At 32.0% G+C, this 26,876-nt stretch overlaps 1 protein-coding gene across 4 annotated transcripts in view; it reads left to right on the top strand.

Moving 5' to 3' along the window:
- Oatp30B (Organic anion transporting polypeptide 30B) overlaps positions 1-26,876 on the top strand; it is a 104,409-nt gene that overhangs the window by 14,289 nt on the left and 63,244 nt on the right. For 3 of the 4 annotated variants that reach the window (XM_085823326.1, XM_085823328.1, XM_085823327.1), the window contains exons 2-3: positions 4,140-4,244; positions 18,334-18,738. In XM_085823326.1, the coding sequence (XP_085679452.1) occupies positions 18,450-18,738 (289 nt within the window). In that variant the 5' untranslated portion in view covers positions 4,140-4,244; positions 18,334-18,449. Of the gene's footprint in view, positions 1-4,139; positions 4,245-4,276; positions 4,435-18,333; positions 18,739-26,876 lie in introns of those variants that run through there. The other variant, XM_085823329.1, reaches the window with a different exon arrangement.

Genomic DNA, 26,876 nt, shown 5'->3' with positions numbered 1-26,876 from the left:
CTTCAGTTATTGATTGCATTAAAACAGCTCCGTTCTGCCTCTCAACGGATGGAAGCAATAATACCGATTCAAAACTGTATCCAATTGTTGTTTCTTTTTTTAATCCAGAGTCTTCAGAAATTGAGTGCAGTTTACTTTCTGTCTTCACTTTAGAAGGACATTTGACAGGCTTTAATATAGCACAGCTAATTATTAAAACTTTAAAAGAAAATGCACTCCCTCTGCATAATTGCTTAGCACTTGGTGTCGATAATGCACCAGTATTGGTAGGCTTGAAGACTGGTGTTGCAAGCATCTTCGGAAAAGAAAATTCAGATTTGCAGATTATGAGGTGCACCTGTCACCTCTTAAATTTAGCAGCTGAAAAAGGAAGCTTCTTTACCAATAAATGTGGATGAACACATTGTTGATATTTATTATTATCTTGAAAGGAGTTCTAAAAATGAGGAAAAATTGAAACAGGTCCAACAGCTGCATAACAGCAATTTACAATTAGAAAACTTGGATGAAGTTATAAAATCAGTGAGGATTGACACCCAGTGGAGTTTAATTGGAAAACTGAAAGATGCTGATGGAATTTTAAAATATAGTGAACTGTCTAGAATTATGTTGGCCATCTTGACAGTTCCCCATAGTAATGCAGAGTGTGAGAGGATTTTCAGTGTTGTTGCGAAAACGAGGACTAAATTTAGATCTAATATTAGTGATGACACATTAGAAAACTTTTATTAGTGAAAGCAGGCCTACGTGGCAATTGCTATGAACAAAATTATTAAGTTTCTTTCTTAAAGAAAGCAAAATCTGCCACTGTTTATACCATTTGTACGAAAACTGATTAAAAGTGTTTTTTTTTTTTTTTTTTTTTTTTTTTTTTGGTTTACTTAAGCGATGCAAGTAATAAAAATGTTTTTTATGTGTAAGGTATTTTTGTGTTCCTTGCATTTAAGAATTAGTTACTATTTAAAGTTAATTCATTATTAAAAACTATATTTTCCTCATTTAAAAAGTCTTTATAACATTGTGAAAAATCTCCTGATTTCTTAAAAACATCTCCTGATTTTTGAGTGTCATAGGTTGGCAAGTATGAAAATATGAAAGAGATAATAAAACAAATTTAAAATTTGGGCTCCCAGATACCCATATTCGAGTGAAGGACTACTTTATTCAAAATTTGATGTCTTTAGGTACCATGGTTTTTTCCACAGTGTGAGAAACATACATACATTCGTGCAGATTCTTCATCACTTAATTTCATTAAATATAATGCAGGGCTCTAATATTTGGTGTTAAAATTTGAAAAGTTAAACACAGTTTATGGTGAATCATTGCAAATGCCAAAATGAAATTAATAGCCCTTCTGGGCAAATTGGCCCTTTGGGCTAAGAATGCAAAGCAAATACATGCTTATTTTAATTGGTCTGAAGTTGACATTGAAATAATAATTTAAAAAAAGGCCATTTCCCAGTGCCCTTAACACCTCCCAGGAAAAAAGTAAAAAATAAAGGATCTTAAGAAAAGAAAAGCTTTTAGGGCTCTTCTGGAACAGCTTTCAGGGTTGCTTAATGCTCACAAGACAGAGCTAGGTAGCAAGTTTGGCAGTGTATCAACAGGTATTTGGCTGAAGCACAAATATTGAAGTATGCTATGAGAATACATATTATGCAATCAAAACAAATTTTTAACTTTATTAATAGTGCAATGGCTTAGTAAAAATATACTGACATTTTGAATGAATTTTAGAATTGTCAGCTTAAAAGCTTAGCCTATTAAATAATTCCATATTTTTTGACAATACTGAAATTTTTATGACAATAATGTAAGCACTGGAAATGAAATGACTCTGTAAGTTCAAAAATTTATTTTTTTATTGTGCTCTTACTGCAAAAATGCCAGCTAGTAAAATGTTCATTATACTTATGTAAATTAAATTAAAAAAAGCTTTATACCTTTATTAACAAAATTTGCTATATTTGTAATTAATTTTCCTGAAGAGTAGAACTACCTGGTTTTACTTCTGGAATTAGTTTATTTTCTGAAATTCATCTATGTGTTTTCACCATGTTCATTCTAATCAAACATGCTGAATTAGAATGTTTCAAATATCACTTTCCTGGTGAACGGGCTGATTGTTGAAGTGCTTTTATTATTTTTCCCATATACTGTAATGTGAATACAAGCCCATTTCTTTTTTAAAATATTGTCCAAACTAACCCTCCCTTTAAGCAGACAGCTCTTGTTGTATGCATTGCCATAATTAAACCAACATATTTAGTAGCATTTACTAAATAAATAAGTATATTTAGTAGCATTTACTAAACTCTTATTACTTAAAATAAGATTTTTTTAAAGACTGGTATAGAAATTTTATCTTTTCATGCAGCCAATGTGTCCAGTACTGCAGATTAAATCTGTTCTTTTTTAATTCTACCATGCTTATAATAATTTTTATAATTTCAGAAATTATTAAACATTTTAAATTACCATTTCAGCATTTTCATAGTCTCATACATTAAAAAATAACATATGAATTTCTAATGGTATTGTAACAGAATGTTGAAATACATAAATTCTAAGAAAACTCATTCTGAGAGTTCAGAATGAATTTTTAAATGTTAACTGTGTGTGTGATAACTATTTATACTAATATACAAAATTAAATGAGTACTAATATAATTTTGTATATTAGTATAAATAGTAATAGTTCAAATATACAGAATAATGTAAGCACTGGAAATGAAATGACTCTGTAAGTTCAAAAATTAATTTTTTTATATTATGCTTCTCAATGGCTATTGTTTGCTGTGATACAAAATGCCATAAACTTATATATTGGATATGATATAGATATTATTTCATTAGCATTGGAAAACATTTGTAACATAATTTCTCTCTCAAGATATTTTAGATCTAAAGTTTTATCTTGGGAAAAATATTTTAGAAGTAAAAAAAATGAAATGAAAAACTAGCTAATACACTCATTTTTCTAGAACTTTTGGAATTTAAAGGTGTTTAGCTACTCACTTCAGACAGTGCATGCAGTACACTTTTTCCGTTGTACTTTTCTTAGGTGTTCAGTGATTTATATTAGATGTCTAGGTCTCTTTGACCATGCTTATTCTCTGTTTTTGATTTGCTGTGAGTTTCGAATGTTGATCTATTACATTTCTTTGTGTTATTGATTAGGAATAAATGCAAGATTTTTCAAAGTTATAAATTTTCTTTAGATGATTTTAATAATGATTTGAAGAGCTAGACAATCATGATAATGCGAATCATTATTTGTTAGAATATAGCCCCCCTTTTCTGAAAAATAAAACTTGATTTAATGTAGCTAGTAAAATTAGTTGTTAATTTATACTGCTAGAGATATACGTTTAAAACTATAATTAAATAGTAATTATGATTTAAATATATTTGATTCGTTTAATTTTAAGGATAATTAAAACTGTGATTAATTATTCCTGTAAATACTGAGAATACCCCCATTTCTCATATTTGTTTTTAAGTTAAATGTTTAAAAAAAAAAAAAAAAAAAAAAAAGATTGCTGTTTTAAAAGATATTCTAGTCTGAGTCAGACTTGAATGTGAAATATGTGGTATATTTCTCCTTTTATAGTATTATTAAAATTGAAGTCATGGTGGAATTTGCTGTTTCTGAAAAGACAATATGTTACTCAGTGAAAGATTTTTCTAATTCTTTTACATGAATGTTTTATTTGTTGTCTATTCTTACTATTTATTGATCTGTAAGGGAGAAGTTGCACTCTGTTTGACCTTGATACCATTTATTGATTCATCCAAGTGTGATTGGCAGAAGTAATGTTGCTTAAGTAGAGGACATTTATTGATTCTGTACTGTTGCTTGGATTTATTTCTTTAATTCTTTTGATTTAGTTATCATTTTTTAGCAATTATTCTTTATTGAATTCAAATGCTTGGAAAAAAAAATTTTTTAAACCTCAAAATATTTTATAGTTTTAGGAATAAATTTGTTTTAATAAAAAATATAAATAAAGCTAATTTTATAATTTATGTTGCCTAAAATTAAAAATCTATTTATCATAGTTTGTCACGGAATTTTCTCAACATTTACATTGTATAAAATCATAAACTGAAAGTTACTTTCTGTTTAATTTCAGGTTTGAAGAGCAGTGCATGAAGGATCTTGCTTTGCATTGTTTTTGTCAGTTCAGATCATGTCCATATTACTTATGAATCAAGCCTGCATTTCTGGGACTTTGGTGGTATTAAATGTTTCATACCTAGTTGAAATATGCAGTAATAAGAATATTTAACAGTATCAGAAATATGTTTGACATATTACTAAATTGAAATACTTGAAATTTTTAATAAATGTTTTACAAATAGTTTCATCTTTACAAAGCTAGTTTCTATAAGGACTGGTTAGCTACAATAGAAATTAGATTTGGCAAGGTAAATAATTGAATTTCAGCTGTAACAATTTATTTTACCAATAATTACTATATGGAAATATGAATTCCTTATATGATAATGTGTGTTTGAGCACTTGATTTTAGCCTGGCAGTACTAGGCTGTGGAATTTTTATGTATTTTTTTTGTGGAAAAGAATCACTTATAAGCTTTTTCTGAATAAAATGGGCAACTAATCTGTTGTACAATCTTAAAAAATCAACATTAGTAGTTGATAATTAGCATTAAAGTTCTGTCTGTTAGACTGCAGAATCTTTAAACGTATAAAGTTTATAATACTGTGACTGCTGAAAATGTATTGAGATGTATGAGTATCAGAATATATGACTAAGCCAATAAATACAGTCAAAAGTCGTTAATTCGGGCACCCATAATCCGGACCTCAAAGCTAAAAACTTTCTGTGCATGCGCCGCGTTGACACATGCGCATAAGACCTTTTACGACTGCGCCTATGCGTGTGCGCAAGTGCAGAAAACGTTTTCGCGTGCGCTTTTTATGTATAACGGACGGTATAAGCTAAAATTATCTAATTATATATTTCAGTTAATGTTGATGATTGCGTTGTTCCTTAATCTTCGAATTGGATCCGGCTTATTATTTTTTGCAGACTGTAAGAGCAATTTTATAAAAGTAAACTTGAACTTTTGATTATGTCAAATAGAATTTCCGATTCTGGAGCTCCCCAAAGGATCATACAAAATGAAAGTATGTTTCGATGTCCATCAAACAAAAAGTGGAATTGCTGCAAAAAATGGATAAAGACATGAAGAATGTGACAGAAAGGTTAGTGAAAACAAAAAAGTTTCGATTGACAAGTTAGTCGGTATTCTCGGCACAGCAATTAACGAGACTTGAACAGCGGAACTTTGTAACTGAACAAGAAATCATGTCTGTTTATAGAATTGAAGAGAAAGTATTATCACATAAAACGAAGCAACTTAAACAACTTACATTGAAAGAAATGTTTAATAAAGTAAACAAATAAATATTAAGCTTTTTTTTGTAAATTTTGATACCCTTTAAATTATAATTGTTCTTTATTTCATAAATTATGGTTTCATATTTTTAATTTTATAATTTCTGCATGTCATCTTACGAGATTTAAACTGATGATCTATAATCTGGAAAAATCAATAATCCGGAATCGCTGAAGTCCCGACGAGTCCGGATTGACTTTTGACTGTATGACATATACTAGTAGATGTCAATGTAATCAATATATTGCTGAAGAAAAGCTTCATATATTAAAAACTTTTGTCATTAGTTTTAGAAATCAAAGGTGTCCAAATATTTATTTGAGACAGTAACAATACAAAGTTCAAAATCAGCTTAAATTTAGTAAGATGACACATGTAAAAGGAAAGCTCAATATTTATTTGTTTTATTAAACATTTTTTTCTTTAATTTTATGGATGGACATAATTTCTTGTTCAGTTACAAAGTTCCATTGCTCAAGTCCTTTAATCACTGTGTCAAAAATTACTACCAAATTGTCATTTGAAATCTTTTCATTCTCAAAAATCTTTTAGTCACTTTTATCCTACTAGTAGTGGCATTTTCTGAAGTTAAAACAGTAGTACAAAGTTTTCTATCCATTAGTTGATTACTGATTGGGGCATTATCATTGCTGTGGAAAACTTCTGGTATATCATCTTCATTTGTTACTGTTTCTTCATATATCTTCACAAATTCCATTAATTAGAAAGTTTTGCATTAATAGCAATTAAAATTATGCCAAAGTAAGGTTGCAGCTTTGCCTAATTTTGAAATTTTGTATTCTTAAGCCTGAATTGCACTAGTGCCATTTTCTCGTGCCAAAACCACTATAGAAGTCAAGTATCAAATATGCTTTTGCTTTGCAGATCCTACTACAATTGCAGAATTAGAAACCTTTTTTTTTTTTTTACAACAATCAAAAATTCAGACTTTAATTTTGATACTATAGCTGTAATAATACAGTCATGTGCAAAGATTTAAGACCAGTAGCCGTTTTCCTTTATTTTAACAGATTGCTCCATTTTCGCTTGTGATTGCGTGATCTCATGCTTTGATTTCATCAAACGCTTTCTACTGCTCTAAATAGAACATGGTCTCATTTATCAGTAATTCATTATTGGATTTTACATACACAGTGCTGTTTTATAATTCTTGTAATGGGTAAAAAACCTTCACTTACTTACTGTTGAAAAATGGGAAAAAATAGAGGCCCTGCATGAAGTTGGCTTTTCTGAATGTGAAATAAGTTTGAAGGTAAATGTCAGCAAAGCGTGCATCAATCTATCAGTAAATTCAAAATTTCAGGAAATTATACGGATGTTAAGAGAAGCGGTCGCTCAAGAAAAACTTGTGCATGTGACAAGCACTTTTCCATGTGATGATCTGTGATAAAAAGATGATCACTCAATGTTCAACAACATCCTGCAATAAAATTAGAACTGCTCTGGCTTCAAAGGGTCCCAACATTAGTTCAAGTACTATTTCAAGACTTTGACTAAAAATGGTTTATTTTCCTATAAACTGCAAGGAAACCTCGACTTACTCAAAGTATGAAAAAGGAACGACTGACTTTCGCCAGACAATATCAGAATTGGACCGAACAACAGTGGACTACAGTGTTATTTTCCGATGAGTCCAAGTGTGCAACAATTTTCTGTACGTGCTAAATGTATTCGCCACCCATTTGAAAAGAGATATGATGACAGATATATGATTCCAACAGTGAAACACCCTCCAAGCCAGATGATATGGGGTGCAATGTCTGCATCTGCTACTGCTGCTGTATATTTCCTGCCACCTAAAACCATGATGAACGGCAGTCGGTACCTTAATTTGTTACGTGACAAGTTGAAGTTTCACTTAGATGTTCACAGATACTCAATTTTCTTGCATGATGGGGCTCCATGTCACAGGGCAAAGAATGTTAAGGACTATCTGAGGACTACTCAAATCCAGGTGCTTGATTGGCCAGGTAACAGCCCAGATTTGAATACCATAGAGAATCTGTGGTGTATTGTGAAAAATAAAGTCTCGGGGAAGCTACCATCCACTGCTACAGAACTTGTTCGAGCAATAAAGCATGTGTAGTGTACAGAGATTTCTCAAGCTTACTGCCAGTCTCTTGTTCATAGCATGCCTAAAAGGATTGCAGCAGTGACAAAAAAATAAAGGAGGTCCGACAAAATACTGACTATACTTCAATAACCTTGTAAGTCTATTTTTTTCATTTATAACATATGTTTTTGTGGCGGAATTCCAATAAATCTGATTTTTCCATGTGTGGTCTTAAACTTTTGCACATGACTGTAAAACCCCTCTCACATACGATATTTGTTGCTGAAACAAAACGTTTGGTGGAACGGTTCTGAGATTCGCGAAATAGGGTTACCATCTTCACTTGGTAAACAGGCTGAAAGCCAAACAAGAATCAGTTATCGCTCAGATTGGCGAAAGTGACGTTTCCTTTCAAGTAACTTTTGCTTCTTCGTGTTGTTTTGTATCGCTTACACTCTTTTCATTTTAAACTTTATTGTTAGTTATGGAAGATAATAGAAAGGTGATTACTATCAAGTTAATCACTTTATTCTCCACTCTGGCATTTCAAGTAACAGATAAACACACTTCTGGTTATAGCAATCAATTACATCAGTAATAGCCAAATTCTGTATACACTAAGAATAGTTTAAAACTTGTGCTGGATAAGTCTATTTATCAGACATTACTTATGAGCATTTTCTGTTGTCTGCATTCAAATGAAAATTTGATGGCTCACTGAAAAATTTGTGACCTGGTGAAAGCATTTTCTTGACTAACTTTATGGCTCGTAATTACTGTTCTGTCCATTCAAACAAACAGACAAAAAAAAAAAAAAAAAAGAGGGACCTTCTATGAAAAAAATCTATATGCCTGATATTTGCATCTTCACAGCCAGCAGATACTATTCAGCAAAATGAAGATCAAATAAAGCATATGAATACATGAGCAATCAAGCATGTGCGAGTTGTTTACTGTCCCATAGAACACTCTGTAATATACCTAAAACACATTAATTATACCAACTCTAGAAATTAGGTGGTGCACATCATGAGTTTGTTTTATGTGATTACGGCAAAGCCTCGAAGATTATCTGCCTAACAAGAGGGATCCCTTTGTAGAAGATTTTTTAAAACTGGCTCGTATACCAGTTACAAATAGGGAAAACCAAGAAAACGCCCATGTAGCAAGTCCATTCGCAGCATTCTAACCTGAGACAGAACTACCAGTGTTCAACGACACTTCGGCCACTAGTAGGCCCGTGCACTTAATTGGAAAGTACAATTCATTATGTAAACAGACATGAAGGTGATAATCAGTTGTGCAAACTTCAAATAAACTGTTTGGCAATGTTCATTTTTGTATTCATACATACATATATATATATGTGGGGATTTTAAACGATGAACAAATTAATTAACGAAAGACATTTTAATTAGACAAACGATTATTACATAAATTTAACATTTAAGAGAATTAAACAAGTAATGATTCGTCAAAGTTCTTTTTGAACAGAAGCAGCGTCTCTGCTTTCACGTCAATCGTCTATCATCTCAAAACGGTAATTCCCCTAATTTTTGCTTGGCGCCTTCGCAGCTCGTAGAGAGAATGACGTCACGGCATCTGGTTTTCATCACGGCTCCAAGCGATCGGCACTACATTTCGGCCATCCGAGGGTGGACTGGCCCTCCAGGACACTGCAAAATACAAACAAAACAAAAAAAACAAACAAAGCAACAAGCAAGAATATACAATAACAGAAATAAGTGTTCGTGAAAAATTTTAAGGTGCCGTCCATTTCTTGAGGAATTCGGCACATGTGGTGGTGCATATGGGACCCTCATGGCATCCTTCCTTTATTACGTCATAGGTGTTGCCACCCTTAACTTTCTTGATCTTATAAGGTCCGAAATACCTCGCTCTTAATTTTAAGTGTGGTCCGAATTGAGTCCTTTTGATTGCCACTAAGTCACCAACTTTGTACGGCTGTGCTTGTCTTCTTTTGGCATTATATGTCTTTTTATTTTCCTGTTGGACTTGGAAAATTTGCCTCTTGGCTTGCTTTCGTAATTCTTCTCTTTGAGACTCGAATTGAGATTGAAACTCACTTTCTATCAGCTCTTTAAGCTGATCGGTGCCCTTACTGTTCATTTTAGTACCGAAGAGTAATTCAAACGGAGTGGTGTTAATGCTTCTTTGATATGTTGAGTTAAGCGTTCTCTGAACTTCGTGTGTATGTTTATACCATTCGGTTGGTTTCTTTAAGGACAGTTTCGCTAATACTGATATAATGACTTGGTTGATTCGTTCGACTTGTCCATTTGCTCTCGGCAGGCCTGTGGTGATTAGATGATGTTTAATATCTTCTTTAGCACAGTAGTCAGAAAACTCACTGGATGTGAAAGCCGTTCCTCTATCAGAAATGATCTGACAAGGGCTTCCAAAAATGGCCTTCTGATTCTCTAACTTCGCTATCACCTCGGCTGAGGTCGTAGATTTTGTTGGATAAATCCAAGTAAATTTAGTAAAGGCGTCGACCACTACTAATATGTGCTTGTAGTTTTTATGGGTACTTTCCAGAGGACCCAAGTGATCGATATGATAGGTATGCAACGGAATGTCCTCTTTGAATCGCGGATGTAAAAATCCTTTCTTTTTCCCAGCTTTATGATTTATTAAGATGCAATGAACACAATTCGCGATAACGTTTTCTATCTTCTGCCGAAGTTTGGGAATGAAATAGTATTCATCCAGGTGTTTCTCTGTATGTTTGATACCGGTGTGCCCTTTCTCGTGAGCATCTTTTATGATTTCAGTCTGCATACTTTCCGGTACGACTATCAGTTCTTTACCGTCAATAAACTTGTATAGTACGCCATTTCTATTACAATAATTTTCATAACTTGAGGTTTTCAATAATTCCTTAATGGTTTTTATTTCAGTGTCATTTTCTTGTGCAAGTTTTAATTTAGGTAAGATATTTTCAACAGAAATACATAAGACGTTTACAGGAGCTCTACTTAGAGCATCTACATGTGGCATTCTAACACCTTTACGATGCTCTATAACATAATCGAATTCTTGTAACAACAGAGCCCAACGAGCAACACACGTCGCTAAATCTCTTTTTTCCATCGTCCGTTGAAATGCTGAACAGTCCGTCACTATCTTAAATGAAATTCCCAAAAGGTAAACACGGAACCTTTTCAGTGCTTCTACGATCGCGAGGACCTCCAACTCGTAACTTGAGTACTTTTTCTCTGCATCAGAGGTTTTCCTACTCATAAAATAAGTGGGGTGAAAACTGCTATCACCTGGGGGTTTCTGCATTAGAATCGCCCCATATCCTTCTATACTGGAGTCTGTGTGTAGTTCGGTTTCATAATTAGGGTTATAAATTGCAAGTACAGGCTTCTCAGCTAGCGCTGATTTCAAACGATTGAATGCGATCTTTTGTTCTTCGCCGAATTCGAACTTAATACCCTTTTTTAGCAGGTCGCTAAGTGGCTTGGCAATTATAGAGTATTTATTAATAAATTTTCTGAAATACCCTGTCAGCCCAAGAAAACTTTGGATCTGTTTTAAATTAGACGGTTCAGGAAAATTTATAACAGCTTGCGTCTTCAAGGTGGATGGGAAAATTTTACCCTCTTCTATGACATGACCTAAAAAGTCAATTCGTTTCTTTAAGAATTGCGATTTTTTAAAATTTATTTCCGATCCGTATTCACTCGCTAGATTTAAAACTTGACTCAGCCTCTCGATTCCCTCTTCGTATGAGGCGGACAAAATGATGATATCGTCCATGTACGGCAAAACGATGCCATCGTTAACTAACGGTCGGAAAATGGTATTTATGAATCTCTGGAATACAGCTGGTGAGTTACAGAGTCCAAACGGCACTTTCAAAAACTGGTACTGTCCTTCATGCGTAACAAATGATGTGTACTTCCGACTTTCCTTTTCGACGTCCACGTGAAAAAAGCCATTTTTGAGATCAATAGTGCTGAAAACACGTGCTTCTTGAAGGCGGTCTAGGATATCCTCAATCAGGGGAAGGGGAAATCTATCCTTTACGACAACTTTGTTTAAACGACGATAATCAACGCAAACTCTTGGTGTCCCGTCTTTCTTTTTAACGATGACCAATGGGCTGGAATATTCCGAAGAACTCTGTTCTATAATTCCTGACTTTAGCCACTCGGATATTTGAGTTTCAACAATTTTCTTTTCCACAAACGGTAATCTACGCGATTGATGCGATTACTGGTTCGTTATTTTTAACGCAAATTTTTAACTGTATGTCCGTAGATTTGGTCTTACGTGGCATATAGTTCGAAACTAACTGTTGAACAGTCTCTTTAAAGTAGTTTGGAACACTAGGTGCAATGTTTATTTCTTCTTCGTTACTAGCTAGGTCAACAGGTAAAACAGATACAATATTTACTTTCTCTACACTCTGTGACTTACTTTTTATGGTAACCCCATTTTCATTTATTAATATTTCACCTTTTAATATTACGTTTAAGCCTAAAATGGCTTCATGTGTCATTACATTGTTGTCTACAACACAAATATCTGCAGTACACTGGAAATCATTAATTTTAATATTACCTTTAAAGAAACCTAGAGGTTTTACTTGACATTTACCGAACCCACTCAGCGTTGAACTTACGGGCACGAGGCCTTCGATATTCGGTTTATCAAAAGTCGATCTACATAACAAAGTAGTTTGACTTCCTGTGTCTATTAACGCGGTTACATATACATCATTAATTTTTACTTCTTTGGTCAACTTCGAGACTACATCAATATTCACGGTTGATACTTCTGGTTTCGTATTCATATTTGAGAATTCGAAACTTCGGTGCCCAAATTCTTCACATTTAAAACACTTGACTCCCTTATCTTTATGAACACATTGTTTGGAAATATGATCGCTTTCACCGCAGTTGAAACAGGTTGTATTACGTTTAATTTCAGGAATTGTTCCTCGACTATCTGTTACGTTACGCTTTGTTTGGTTACCAGAATTTTTTGAGTCATATTTATGTCTAGATTCAATTTTTTGTTTACTTTCACATTTTGTTTTTGACGTTCGCGACTTTTCTTCATCATCACATATCTGTTGATAAAGCTTCAATTTGTTCTTAAAATCAGTTAATGTTTGTGACCCATACAAGCAAGATTTTTTAAACGCGGAGCCTGGTATACCATCTATAACATATCGTAGTAAAGCAACATCTTCAATTTGACCATTTTTAGCAATTCTTTTCATATTTAAAAAATACTCATCAAATGTTTCATTGCTCTTCATTTTTTGTTTTGATAATAACTCATGCAGTTCGGCCAAATTGCAGCTGGACCGGAATTCATCAAGAATAGCATTCTTAAAAATTTGCCATGAGTTCAACTTTGGTTCACTAAGAACAAATAGTTTTGCTTTGCCTGTCATCAGGCGTTTAGCAAAAATCAGTTTTTGTAAATCATTTAACTGAAGAATGGTAGCTCATCTTCAAAACTTTCGACCCAACTACTGACATTTTCGTGGCTTTGGCCATCAAATTGAGCAACAAAATATTTGATGTCTTCAATAGTAACATTTATACTACAGTTATGAAATACATTCGACTTGTTTTCAATTGTACTAAGAATATTATCATTAGCACATTGGGAAGGAAGTTGTCTCACTGTGGCACCAGAATTGTTTCTTAGTTTCGTTTCATCTCGAACATTATCATCTACTTCATTTTTATCCCCACCATCCACACCCTCTAAATCACTTTCGTTTTCACTTTCTCCTAAAATTACATTATTTTTAAGCAATTCTAAATTATTCAGATAAGAAACAATTCGGGTTGCTAAGTCATCTTGTGTGCCAGAGCTATCAATGCATAAAACATTGGCAATGGAAATTAATTCATAAGCCTGAAAATCTTGTTTGATTTTTTCGAGTTTTTCATTAAGTTCTTTACTATTCTCTGCTAAAGAGAAACCACTAAATTGTCTTAACCTTTTTCGATTATTTCTGTCGCCCACATCGTTAAATATTATTTTGTGTAATAATTTTATATTATGCGCTTTTTCACTTTTCAGGACATCTTCCATTCCCGGCACATCAATTAGAAACATAGTTAATAAAATTGAGAAAATCACTCACTTCATATAATGGTAATCCACAATGTTCCTGGCTCTATAATCCGGAAACAGAAACGAAACAAATTACTTCCATACCATCCAATGGATCACAAATGCTGTCGACAAGAGGCGAGTACAAACAGATTATGTCCGATGGATTTTTGGCCACAATTCACGTCTTGACACTTGACATCCAGTATTATTAAAATTAATTCCAGTCCTTAATAGAGCCGCACACTATTTACTCACTATTACGCAGTTTCAGTTCAGGTAAATCAGCATACATTCCTAGGAGCTTGATGATGTTTTTGTTCGAAACATAGTTGATTATACATCGTAAAACAGTCCAGCACAGCAACAGTTATTCTTCAAAACCGGTAGTAATCCAGGAAAGCAGGTAAAACTACAGTTCATTCGAGTGCTGAAGTGCTATCCCACTTCTGAGAAAATTTTTGTGGGGATTTTAAATGATGAACAAATTAATTAACGAAAGACATTTTAATTAGACGAATGATTATTACATAAATTTAACATTTAAGAGAATTAAACAAGTAATGATTCGTCAAAGTTCTTTTTGAACAGAAGCAGCGTCTCTGCTTTCACGTCAATCGTCTATCATCTCAAAACGGTAATTCCCCTAATTTTTGCTTGGTGCCTTCGCAGCTCGTAGACAGAATGACGTCACGGCATCTGGTTTTCATCACGGCTCCAAGCGATCGGCACTACATATATATATATATACACATCTAATAAGTCATATATTTACATGCAGATAGAGAGATGGGATGGTTTAGAAGTTGTTGCTATATATTTATTAGTATTAATGTCATGAATAACATTTATATTAATGAATGTATATACAAATGTTTTTCATCTTGCATAATAATAAATCCATAAATTTCCAATGTTTCAATATGTAGCATTTACAATAAAAGTATAGTTTCTAATGTATTTATAATCCAAAAAGTATTTCATTAATAACATGAAAATAGACAAATTTAATGAGTATTCTCATTATTATATAAGCTATGCTTTTTTTATGCATCTTTTATGCTGTTTAAAATGTGTCACTGATTATGCAATGAACAATTTAAAAGATAAGTAATTAGGAGAAAAGCTGTGCATATACAAACGATTTAAAAAACTATTCAACTTAAATTTAAGAAATAAAATTCTATTATATAACAGTGATGATATGTGATCAGCACAAAATACGACAAATTTGGCAAACTTTTGGCGACGAACAATTTATAAACAAATCCGAACTGCAAGAACGTCATAAAATACTGTTAACTCTGAAATTTCCACGATTATATATTTAATGAATATATAAACATTTTAAAAATGACTCAGGCTGTTCTATTACAACAAAACAGCAATAATTAAATCGGCCTCTATTTCCACCGTCCATGAATTCACAGTGAGAGCCATCGCCATATTAAAAGTTACCATGATCCTTCAGAAGCAGAACTTTCGTATGATTGGTTGAGCATTCGAGAAACAGGTCTCCAGCCGGAACATTTTCGGAAAAGTTTTAAAATGGTGCTCGTAACCGAGACATGTTCCCCCTAGCTAGACGAAACATTTCTCGGAAGCCTCCCGCTTAAAGCAGTGCTATTAGAATCTCGTTTCTCAGAATTGCCATGCGCGTCCCTAAAAGTGATAACCTCTTAACAACTAGTAAAAAATAAGCTGGATGAAATTAGTTAAGGAAGATCAGAATTTGCTGTGTTAACAGAACTTAATTTCTTCCGAATCTAATTCTCTCTTTTTTCTTACTGTTATGCAAAAAATAAATAAATAAATAAATAAAAAATAAAAAATCATTAGCAACACTTCAGAAATATATATTTTTGAGCTTCAATTATTATTTGAGTCAAAGAGAGAAATCTTAACCTCCTCATACTTCCACAACCATTCAAGGGCCTAAAGTATATTTTTGACTATCATCAGTGAATATAGTACAGTCAAGTACGGAAAATCTGCCAACTCCTGAAATCCGCATTGCCTCTCAAAATATAAACATTCAGTTTATATGTTCCAGAAACCACAACTTTGAGTACGAAATATCAAAGAAAAAATACTTACCTAATAATGATGTCATAATTACCGAATAATAATGAGTCATAACGGAAATACCAAGTTATTGACATTATGATAAAAGTTTTTTTCCCTCTAATCTGCGTCGAGGTAAGAAAGCAGACGATTCACTCAACTCTTCTTTCAAGTTCACAATTCACGTTGTTGTATTTTCTGAGCTTTGTTATTTCACGAGATTATTTAGTGCTGCCTTTTTTTATCCGGATATTTTTTGGATAAATTAAGAATATTTTAAATTTCAGCCCTTTTTAATACAATTACAGATAAGAAATGCACTCATGATCTTACTGCTTGCAACGTTGAAAAACGTAAACACGTTGCATTGGCGGTAATGCAAAAAGTGCAAATTGTGCAAAAGATGGAGACAGGTGCATTTTATAGCAGAATTGAATGGAACTGTGATACAATTGTGTATGATATAGGGAAAAATAAAGAAAAGCTCTTGAAATTTTACAACAACAGTGATTCTAACACTGGAATCCGAAACCCGAAATCTTTGCATGAGGCGAAATCGGCAAACCTCGATGCTGTGTATATATAATACAATGAATAATATAATCAATTTATATATGTAATAATAATTTAATGCATATAATAAGTTATTGCAATAATGTATATAATAATTTAATTAAATGTATCTAATACGCCTTATTTATTTTGCACTTTTAGTCTGAATATTATGATTTATCTTTTTTGTCTTGAAATCCGCAAAATCCTAAAATTCGCACAACCTCTGTTCCCAAGCTTTGCGGATTTTTGGACCTTCTACTCTCTACTGTATTGCCATCATGGTGGGATTCGCTAAGCAAGCAGGTCTTTGAAAATGACATAGAGGAATATCAGTTGGGAGAGAAATCACTTTCATGACCATATGCTTTTCCTGAAGTATCATATTCTCCATTCCTAAATTTTGTATTAAAAAAAAAAAAAAAAAAAAAAAAAAAAAAAAAAAACTTTTATTGGTGATCTGAGGGTCTGAATATTATACCATTTTTTACTTCGTACTGTGTAAAAAATATCAAGAGCTAAGCATGCAAATCAGTAATATTACGAGAACTTGTAAGTGTGCAAGTATGCAAAGAATTCACTTCATTCATTGGAATTCTCTGAATTGTGTAATTTGCACTTAACTTTCACAATAGTACTCTAAATCGTATTCAACTTAAAAGTTGGATGATGAAAGAAACGATGAGAAAATCAAAGGTGAAAAAAATTAGCAGAATATTTCAATGAATATGAAACAGACTTATTAACAGTCTTACAATGAATAAATATTATATGCAAATAATCAAAGGGCAAGAAGTACAATTGATCATTAGGAACAAATCTAAAATTATTTTCAAGGTTTATCATGAAGGTTAGGAAAAACTTTAATGATATTGAAAATGATGCCAGTTTACTAATGGAAAAGCAAAACTATCTAGAGATCAGAAGCAAAAGAAGAAAACTGCCGTTTGAAAAAACAACTCTAAATTAAACATGTTTTACTGCAAAGAAAAATTTTGTGATAAATGTACATAATATTATTTGTGATCTTACTAATCTCTGAATTATTTTGGGAAAGTGTCATTTACAAGTGATGTATTAAAGGCTTTTGAATTGTTTTTATAATTTTAAAATGCCTGATGACTGTTTAATGACTATGCAGAAAGCATATGTATAAAGTATCAAAATGATATTAACATGAAATATTTTATTGATGAAACTACTTTGTTGCATTTAGGAAGGAAAATATCATCAATCTTGTTGATACGTTTAAATTTTTAATTGCAAGATTGCAGTCTACATTTCTGAATATAGAAACAACTTTTATTATTGTTAATAATATTATATTTTGATGTTTTTAATGTTTAATTAAGACTAGTAACTATGTTGTATTTTTATTAAAATTAAACTATTTTCAGATAAATTATGTATGTATTTACATTATTATTAAAAGTCTGTGGTCAGTATTAGAATAAATTTTACAATATTCTTCTATTAGGAACAAAGAACAGTTTGAAAAGCATAGAATAAATTGAAATCCTTTCTAGAATCTGTGCATTGCAAGATGGGTTTTGCAGTCCAAAGGATATGTGATAAGATATTAAAGATGCAAATTTTATTTTCAGTAATACAAAATATAGTAATAAAATAACAGTATAAAATGTATGAAAATAAAATAATTTAATATTATAAAAATAATGTATCATGTCTTCATTGTTTAGTGTATGTACAAGTCTTTGAATGCAATGCTGTCTTGGGTGGCAGTTGGTTCATATCGATTTTTCTGTTTAGTCTTTAGATAATTTATTAAATGAATTTTTATGCGTGTAGCTGAGAATAAAAGAAAAAATGAAGTCTTGTTAAAAAAATGAGTACAAAAAAGAGAAATGCACCCACAGTTTTGCGAGCTTCTGTTATATGCGATTAGGTGCTGAATTTGAAACATTTTATTTCAAACTGAAAATTTAAATTCTGTATTCAGGTATTTATTAACTTTTGGTATAGCTTTCATTAAAAATTCGAGTTATTTTCTGATTTGTTATCTTTTTTTTTCAAAGTAAGATTTTTATTGATGAATGGATGACTATTAACATTACAGCTAATGCAACATTTATTCTCTATTTTAGCGGAAACTTGAGCTAATCTTTCTGAAAACATGACAGCTTCTTAAAACTAGATGAAAGGAATCAAATCTGAAGATTTTGTGCTTTGAAATACTCAAGAGCAAGAAAATACTGGCATCATGACTTCAAGTTGCTTAGATTTAAGCATACCATCATCTTCAACATGTAAGGATGATTTTGTGTCTCAGTGGCGCTGTCACAGAAGGACGAAAAGTGCAGGAAGCAATGCTTCCAGAGACTTATCGTTATATACATCGATGGGTTTATATGCTCATCATGGGGTTTTTGCCCCTCAAGAAAATACAGCAGTTGAGAAGAATGTTGAAGTATCATTTAACTGCAAATATGATTTGATAAAAATTGTTGAAAAGTCTGATCGAGCTGCTCTGCATTCACGTGATCAACAAGGTGAGATTTCTTTTCTTTTGTAGATATTTGTGTAAAATGATGTTCTAATAGAACCTAAAGTATATATTACCTAAATTGCTATTTTCTACTGATATACAGTAGAATTCCAGTTGTTTAATCTGCGATTGTCTTGTGCTTGTTTATACTGAAAATTGTAAAGCAAAGTTTTGATTTTCCATAAAATTCAGTATGGTAGTTTTTTTAATATATGCAAATAAATGTTTTAACAAAATGCACTATATTTGTAATCTATTTTGTCTGAAGAAGCAAATTAATGCTATTATTGAAATTATTTAGCACTTTTTTGCATATGCATCAGCACTCTTTTTATAGTAAGTAACTATAATCTCTCTCTGCGGATATTTCATTTTGAATAAATCCTTACTTTTGAGTAGTAAACATGGGTCATGAATATTTGCAAGCATTTTGTATTATGTAAATCACTGATGTGGAGTGTGTGTGTTCCTGCTGTCTTTTAAAATTGTGTTCTTGTGATAACATCTGTAAAGTATTTGTATGCAATAATGCTGAGTTCTAATTCAAATTTACTTCATTGTTGTTTTGTTTACATTTATGTGATTAACCTCTGTAAAAACATCTGATTAACATCTGCCCACAATGTTCAGTTCCAACACTTTGTAGCTGGTTTGTGTTTGCCTTACTTAGGCTTGGTGACAAATAGGAATAAATTCTTAAAAATAGCACTTTAAGTGGTTTTTTTTTTTTTTTTTTTTTGAGATTGGAAAACAAAGTAAAGGAAAAGGAAGAATATCATTGAAATGAGAATATCATCCATACCACAGGCATTTATTTTGTGTTCACCATATATTTTTTTTGTGCTTTCTTAATTGTATTAACCAAGTTGCTGATGTCACTGCTAATGCTAATGGAAGAATAGCTTAAAAGTAGGCAACTTGTGCCTTAAAGCTTATTCATCTCATAATATCCTAAAACTAATAACAAAAAGTTCACAGAATGCATATCATAATAATTAAGCTTATAATATCCTGCAGATTTTATTTTTGGAATCTTAAAATTCACAATTTTAAAAATATAAAAATATCATCTTATGTGTTTTCCAAAATAAAAATTTTAAAACATAGGATTCCATTTTAAGAGGTATCAGAAACCCCTATACCGACAATGTTAAATTGGCCATTTTCGATGTACCTTTTCTCAAAATCTGCTGTAGATACAAGCTTGAAGTTTTTTCTGTAATTAAAGTATACCTATCTGATTATACTGAAATGAGTTTTTGACGCATTTTGAATTTTAGAGTAAATTACAGAATATTTTGTTAAGCATAGTAAAATTTAGCACTTTTTTCACACAAAAAAATTAAAAAATAATTTTTTTCTAAGTTTATTACAAAAAGCTCATTTCAGTAAATATTAGAGAACCTAATAAATAAGCCATAAAAAGTTTAGATACCTGTGAGCAGTAGTTCCTGAGAAAAGATACATCGAGTATAAAAAAATCACGTTTGCAGAAAAACGCATTTTTATGTAAAAATCCTCATTGATCGAAGCAGTAGATGACAAATTAATACTAGATTTTTTTACAGTTCTAATTTTTATAGAGATTAAAGAATTGTATTTTTAGAAAGATAAAAGTGTAGAGAATTTGAAAATGCAAAAATCCGAAATCACAATTTTTTTAAGATTTTGGGGTTCCAACACCCCTTAAGTTGCTTTACAGACCGTTGCCATCCACAGCTTCGAAACAAGAAATAGTTAAATTAAACATTTTGATATTTTTAATGTTTTCAGGTACTTAATTAGTATTTTTATGTGTTAAGTCTGTAGAAACTGTGAAGAGCATAATAATAAAAATAAATAAAAAAATAAACAAAATCTGAAATGTTTCAGATTTTAAATTACGTCTAAAGGGGCGTTTTTTAACATTTTGTGTGTTACTTTTCTTTATTAAATATCATGTTCCTCACACTTAAACCATAAGATCCAGTGCAACAGCAATATCGCAAAATAGTTTTAAAAACGAGCATATCTTTAGAATTTCCGATACAGAGACTCACGCGCTGGAGATAAAAATGTTTTTTCTGCACAACGTTGCCATTGCTCGCTTTGAAATCCTTGAGTTTGTTAATCAAAAATTCGTCAAAGTTTTAAAAAATAGGAAATCGATCATAAAACAAATTTCAAATTTCAAATTTGGTCTTCCACATGCTCATATTCGTTGGAGGATTACGTTATTCAAAATTCGATGACTCTATGTACCATTGTTTTATCACAATACGAGAAATATACATACATTTATGCAGATTTTTCATTATTTAATTTCTTCAAATATAATGCAGGACTCTAACATTTTGTGGCAACAGTTTGAAAAGTGAACCGACATTTATGAGTCCGACGCAAAATGCCAAAACGAAACTAATAGTCCTTCGGGATTCAAATCCCTTTGGACTAATAAAAATTAGGAACCTTTTTTATAACTGTTATAATGAACAGACATTTTGGTGTTCTTTTTTAGTAAATCTGCACTGCAAGTAAGATTGCAAATAATGATTACTATCTCAAAATGTTTATTTCATCATTTTGATTTTCACGTTCTGGTAAATCTGTGCAGGAGTTTAATTCTTTTATTATTATTATATTTATGATTAAAGTACTTAAACCCAGTTATCTTTGTTCTGAAGTATGGCTTATAAAAATATGAACATATAGCAAATCTGTTTTATTATTTTTTAATTGCTGTTGTCATTACTACTATTTAGTGATTAATTTTTGGGGAAAACATCACCAAATATTGATTACTTAGGAAGAATACATCTAGTTTGTCTTTTACATATAGTAAATATTTATTTCACTTAGAATCAAATTTAGACTTTTGGTTTATTTATTATCATTGACTGAGAGCATCTATCCCATGAATTGATAAGTCTATGTAATTAGCCCAGCCTATATAGTGCCGTCTGGCATTGCAGCCCGTTTTTTGTGCTATTAAATAATCATTTTCTCATGTCAAGAATATACACTGCATCCATAAAAATTCTGGTGTTATCCATCCAATTATGTATGAATTTTTGCAACCATTGATCATAGACATGCACTTCCAGTTATAAAAATGTTTTAAAATGAGTAAAATATTTAATATTAGGGCATTTTTAAATTTAAGAAGTAAACTTTGTAAAAATTATAAAATCTAACATTTTATATTGCCTCCATGTCTCTGTTGTTATGTGTAGTAAAAGTTTGTCCCTCATACCACAGAAAATAAAAATGTTCTTTATATTTAAAGTTGGAGATCATGTTTAAGGGTTGTGAACAAATTGAGAAAGGAAGTAATTGCATTTGTTCCTATCTAAGAATAAAATTTATGCTTTGAAAAAGATTTCTGATGTTAATAGATTGTCATTATCATTCAGACTCTAATGAAGATGTGAAACATTTTGATCTAAAAGTTTTGTAAAAGGGAGATCTTTTTCGCAAAATCTTACAGAATTTGCATTCTAAAAAATAATGGCAAGCTTCAGTATTGGTACATAGCTATTTTACAACATTATTTTCATAATTTAAAAATGAAAAATATCTTTAGTTTAATGAGTTTTGTACGATTACTAAATTATGATTCAAAAGTAATAAAACTGGTAAGAATATTAATAACGTATTTTCAGCATATGAAAAACTGATAAACTACTATGGAAATCCATTAAAACATTTTTGTAATGTGAAGTATATGTCTACAGCCAGTAGTTGTGAAAATGAAGGTTGTATAGAGACGTTAATAGAAATGGTGTCTGAACCCAAGAGTTATGGAAGAGGCAGATGATGTAAACTATATAACCACTGTGTGTGCTTTTTTACCAAAACTTGATGATTGCATTGCCATCAAATTCCATCTGTAAAATAAAATAAAATTTCATTTTGAAAATATTTTCAATTGATATTCCACTCTTCCCCTTTTTGGGGGAAGGGGGGACTTACAGCTCTTTCTTCAGAAAAAGGTAAATCCCAAATTTTTTATCCTATAAAAATTATAACCATTTTATGTACCAAATTGCTTATTCAAAATTTATGATAAATTGAAGTTGTTCGCATTATTAGGATTATTAAGCTAGTGACTTTTGTTGTTTTTTTGGCAGTCATGAACACATGAACTACTGTTCTGTATTTCTTCTTGGCTAGCAGACAAGAACGCATTATCTTTGTAAATGTACAGCATTTATATTTTAATGCATTTAAAGCACTGCGTTTGCAAGAATTATGTACGTGTTTAAATGTGCATCAGTATGTAGCATTTTCACTGATGTTATACTTACATGTACTTAAAAAACATATTCCATGAAATATCACTGTAAATAGCTTGTATCACCTTGGTGCTGCCTTCACAAAGAAGAACACTCAGTTGCTTTCTTTGAACTTTGTATTTATATTCCTTCCTTTGAATATATGCATGATTCACCCTAAATGGGATTCTTACAACATTTATATTCTTCCCTCATTCAAATCAGTATTCATGTCAATTTGAATAGCCTCTGTTCTCTATACCTGGAAGAATATTCCAGGTCCTGTCATCTCCCCTCCGTGTCCTTCTCCTTTCTATTGTTAGTAAATACACTGAACACTGGTAGTTCGGTCCGAGGTTCAAATCCCGCAAACGGGCTGGCTACATGGGCGTTTTCGGGGTTTTTCTCATGTATAGTGTATACGAGCCAGTTTCCCATAGAAAGTCCTCCATGAAGGCATACCTCTCTATAGGCAGATAGCCCTCGTGTGCTTTGCCATAATTAAATAATCCAAGTGTTGTAATGACAAACCCCAACGTATTACGTCTTTCTTCCCCTTCACTATGAATTGACTCTTCTTAGCATCTTCCAGCTACAGATCCTGTCAGCTTCAGTATAAGTACTTATTTATTGGTTTTTAAGTAGAAAATGTGTTAAAATGACATATAAACAACAAAGAAGCTATACTGCTAGTTTTAAGATTAGTGTAATTTGCCGTGCTGAGCAAATTGAAAGTAGAGCAGCAGATGAAGAATTTGTAGTGGATGAGTGTTGCATTTGGCATTGAAGAATTGAAAAAAAAAAAAAAAAAAAAAAGAGCTTGAATATATATCACAACAGTAAAGAACTAAAAGAAGGGATACTATTAGATGCCCAAATCTAGCAGACGACCTTCCAAAGTGGACAAAAAAGCAACAAGGAAATGCCGTGGCAATTTTGATTATAAAAATTTGTTTACAGGCAAAATTTATGCTGCAACAAATAAGCATAAATTACTTCAAAGAAGGGCCTTCTTGTAGTGTAGTAGAGTAGTGTAGTAGTGTAGTGGTGTAGTAGATTTATGAAAAAAAAAAAAAAGTTCTATGCATACCAGAAAACAGTTGGGCAGCAATTACTCATAGAAAAATTACTCATGGCAGCAATTAAAAAGCATCTTTTCTAAAATATGTGATAGATATTATTGACAAGGAAAAAATTCTTCTATCACAGATAAAGCACCATTAGCTTTTGATTCCTGCAAACAGAACTGTTGATGACACTTATAAATCTGTTGAATTATATCCAACAACCTTTCTTTTCTTCTGTCCTCAACCACTTAAAAAAAAAAAAAAAAAATCTATATTTTTACTATATTGTCAAACACTCAATTTACCACCGGCAGTCATTTTACAATGCAAAGCACATAATACGCAACGTACTTTCTAACTGATATCCAACACAGAAAGAAGCCCTTACAAATATTTTCCCCATCAGTCAAATTCACCACGATCATGCAACCAAAGAAGTCATGATGAAGGTTTCCATAACATTCAAATTTAGGTTACCATAAATGAAACAACAACTTGGCAATAAATGAAACAACTTGGCAATAATTCAAGAAAAGCCCTAAAATATAGGCTAACCAAAGTCAAGATTTCGTGACTGTGATGTTTATGGTAATGCTGTGTGTATGCTGGTCATCAGAATTGAAGGGTAATGAAAAAATTTATGCTATTGATATTGCTAGTTGATATTGCAACCTGAAGCCCAATCCTGTAATTATCTATGTTAATTGAATATAATTGAACACAAAATTACACTCCTGTGCATATGTTAGGGTCGGACGTGTGCAAATTTGGTGAGGTACAATGTGGTCCACAATAGATGCATGGTGGAATTCTGGTCTGTAGTGTTGTTTAAAGTGAATGCGGTTTCTGAGAGTGATCAATATTCAGTAATTATGGCTCAAAGGCATCGTTTAAGTGAAGATCAAAAGTAGCGAATCATTCGTAGAATCAAGGAGGTTAAATACAAATGGAGGTCGCCAAAGATTTGAATATCCCTCAAAGTGTCATATCAAGAGTTTGGAGCTGCTTTTTAAGCACTGGTCACAGGTGACCAAAAGCAACAACTGCATCAGAAGACCATTTTCTGCCTTTCATTGGCTGAAAGAAACCATGAAGCAACTTGAAGAGATTTGGTTTTAGATCTTCAAGCTGCCACAGGAACTCGAATTAGTCATTTTACTTCTGCACAAAGGCTTAACAAGGTTTGTTTTTATGAGAGAAAACCAATGCTTTGTATCCCACTCACTTCAGCTTTAAGACAGGCCTGTTTAAACTGGTGACATCGTCATTTTCGTTGGAGCCAAGATGGCTGGGCCCGAGTATTTTTTACTTACGAGTCCAGATATAGTCTGAACATTGGTTCTAGACGTGTTTTGATCTGGAGAGAGGAAGAAACATGCAAATTGTCTTCCCTTGTCTGTGAAATATCTCGTTTCCGTGACCGTGGTTTAATAGTTTGGGGAGGAATCATGATAAATGGTCGAACCGAGCTGCATGTACCGTATTTACTCGCGTATAAGACTCATCCTCTTTTTTATGCACATTTTTGAAAGATCAAACTTTTATTAATGATCATTATAATAAATTTACAGTATTTTAAATGTAAAGTAATACAAATACGTTCTGCAAATACCCAGTCTATCTGGGAAAGAACACATTTAAATTTTTTTTTGTCAAAACCCAGACACTCATCTCGAGAGCTAAATAAAGAGTCACTTGAAAACCTTTTCTAAATCAGCATCTGAGTCCTCGTACAACAAATTGTCTTCTGTCCTATCCACTACATTACTAATGTCACACTTTTCAATGATTTAATCACTGTCTCTGTTTTCACAGCATTCCATGAAGCTTTGAACCATTCAGAAACAACATATCAGATACAATTATCGCCATATAAAGCGCACTGCAATTTTTAGACCTATTTTCAAAGGAAAAACAGTGCATCTTTTATGTTGGCAAATATGGTATTTCAAGAAGGCTGTATAACTGATCATAAATACATGGACCAGGTAGTGGAACCTTAGGTTAGTCTGTTCAGGGATGCTGTTGGCACACAGTTTTTGCTAATGGATGACAATGCTTGTCCTTATTGAGCATATGTGGTGCCAGAATACTTGCAAATAGAAGATATTACTTGAATGCATTGGCCATTTTACTTACCCAAGTTGAACCTGATCGAGCATGTGTGGGATGCCTCAGCATGGCAAATTCCTCCCCAGACCCAACCAGGAGCTGAAAAGTGCAATTTTAGAAGAGTGCAGTGCAGTTCCACAAGACTTGATCGAAACTTTGGTAAAGTATATGAAATCAAAATGCGAGGTATGCACATTTGTCTGACGTGACCAATCACCATATTAATTTTTTTTTTCCCACAAGAGGTTACTTAATTTTTTCATCATTTTTCAGTTTCCATAAATTTGGTTTTAATTTCAATATTTTGTGAATAATCAACTGCCATACATTGTAATTTAACTAATGCTTTTGTATAAGTTTCTATTAGTAATTTTTCATTAGGTGTGAGTGATGTTTTATTTCTGTCATTATCATTTAATTTTGATGACCAATGTAATTTTAGTGAAGCATTTGTGTGCAATTTTTACTTCCTAATCTGTATTTATTGGACATTAATTGGGTTAATTTTGATTAATTTTATATTAGTTTTGATTAAAATTATTATCAGTTATAAAGTTCTTTTGTTTTTCAATATTTTGTTGGTTATTATACTTTTAATAGCCATATTTTACCCATGTTAAGATGATGTATTTAGTACTGTATTTAGTATACATTATTGATTTTAATTATATTCTGTACCATGTTGAAATTCAGAGGCATAGGAAATAAGT

This window comes from Stegodyphus dumicola, chromosome 9 (assembly GCF_044657685.1).
Source record: "Stegodyphus dumicola isolate Sdum_Otavi_A_Nest chromosome 9, ASM4465768v1".
Lineage (NCBI taxonomy): Eukaryota > Metazoa > Arthropoda > Arachnida > Araneae > Eresidae > Stegodyphus > Stegodyphus dumicola.
This window is presented reverse-complemented; position numbering and strand designations above follow the sequence as displayed.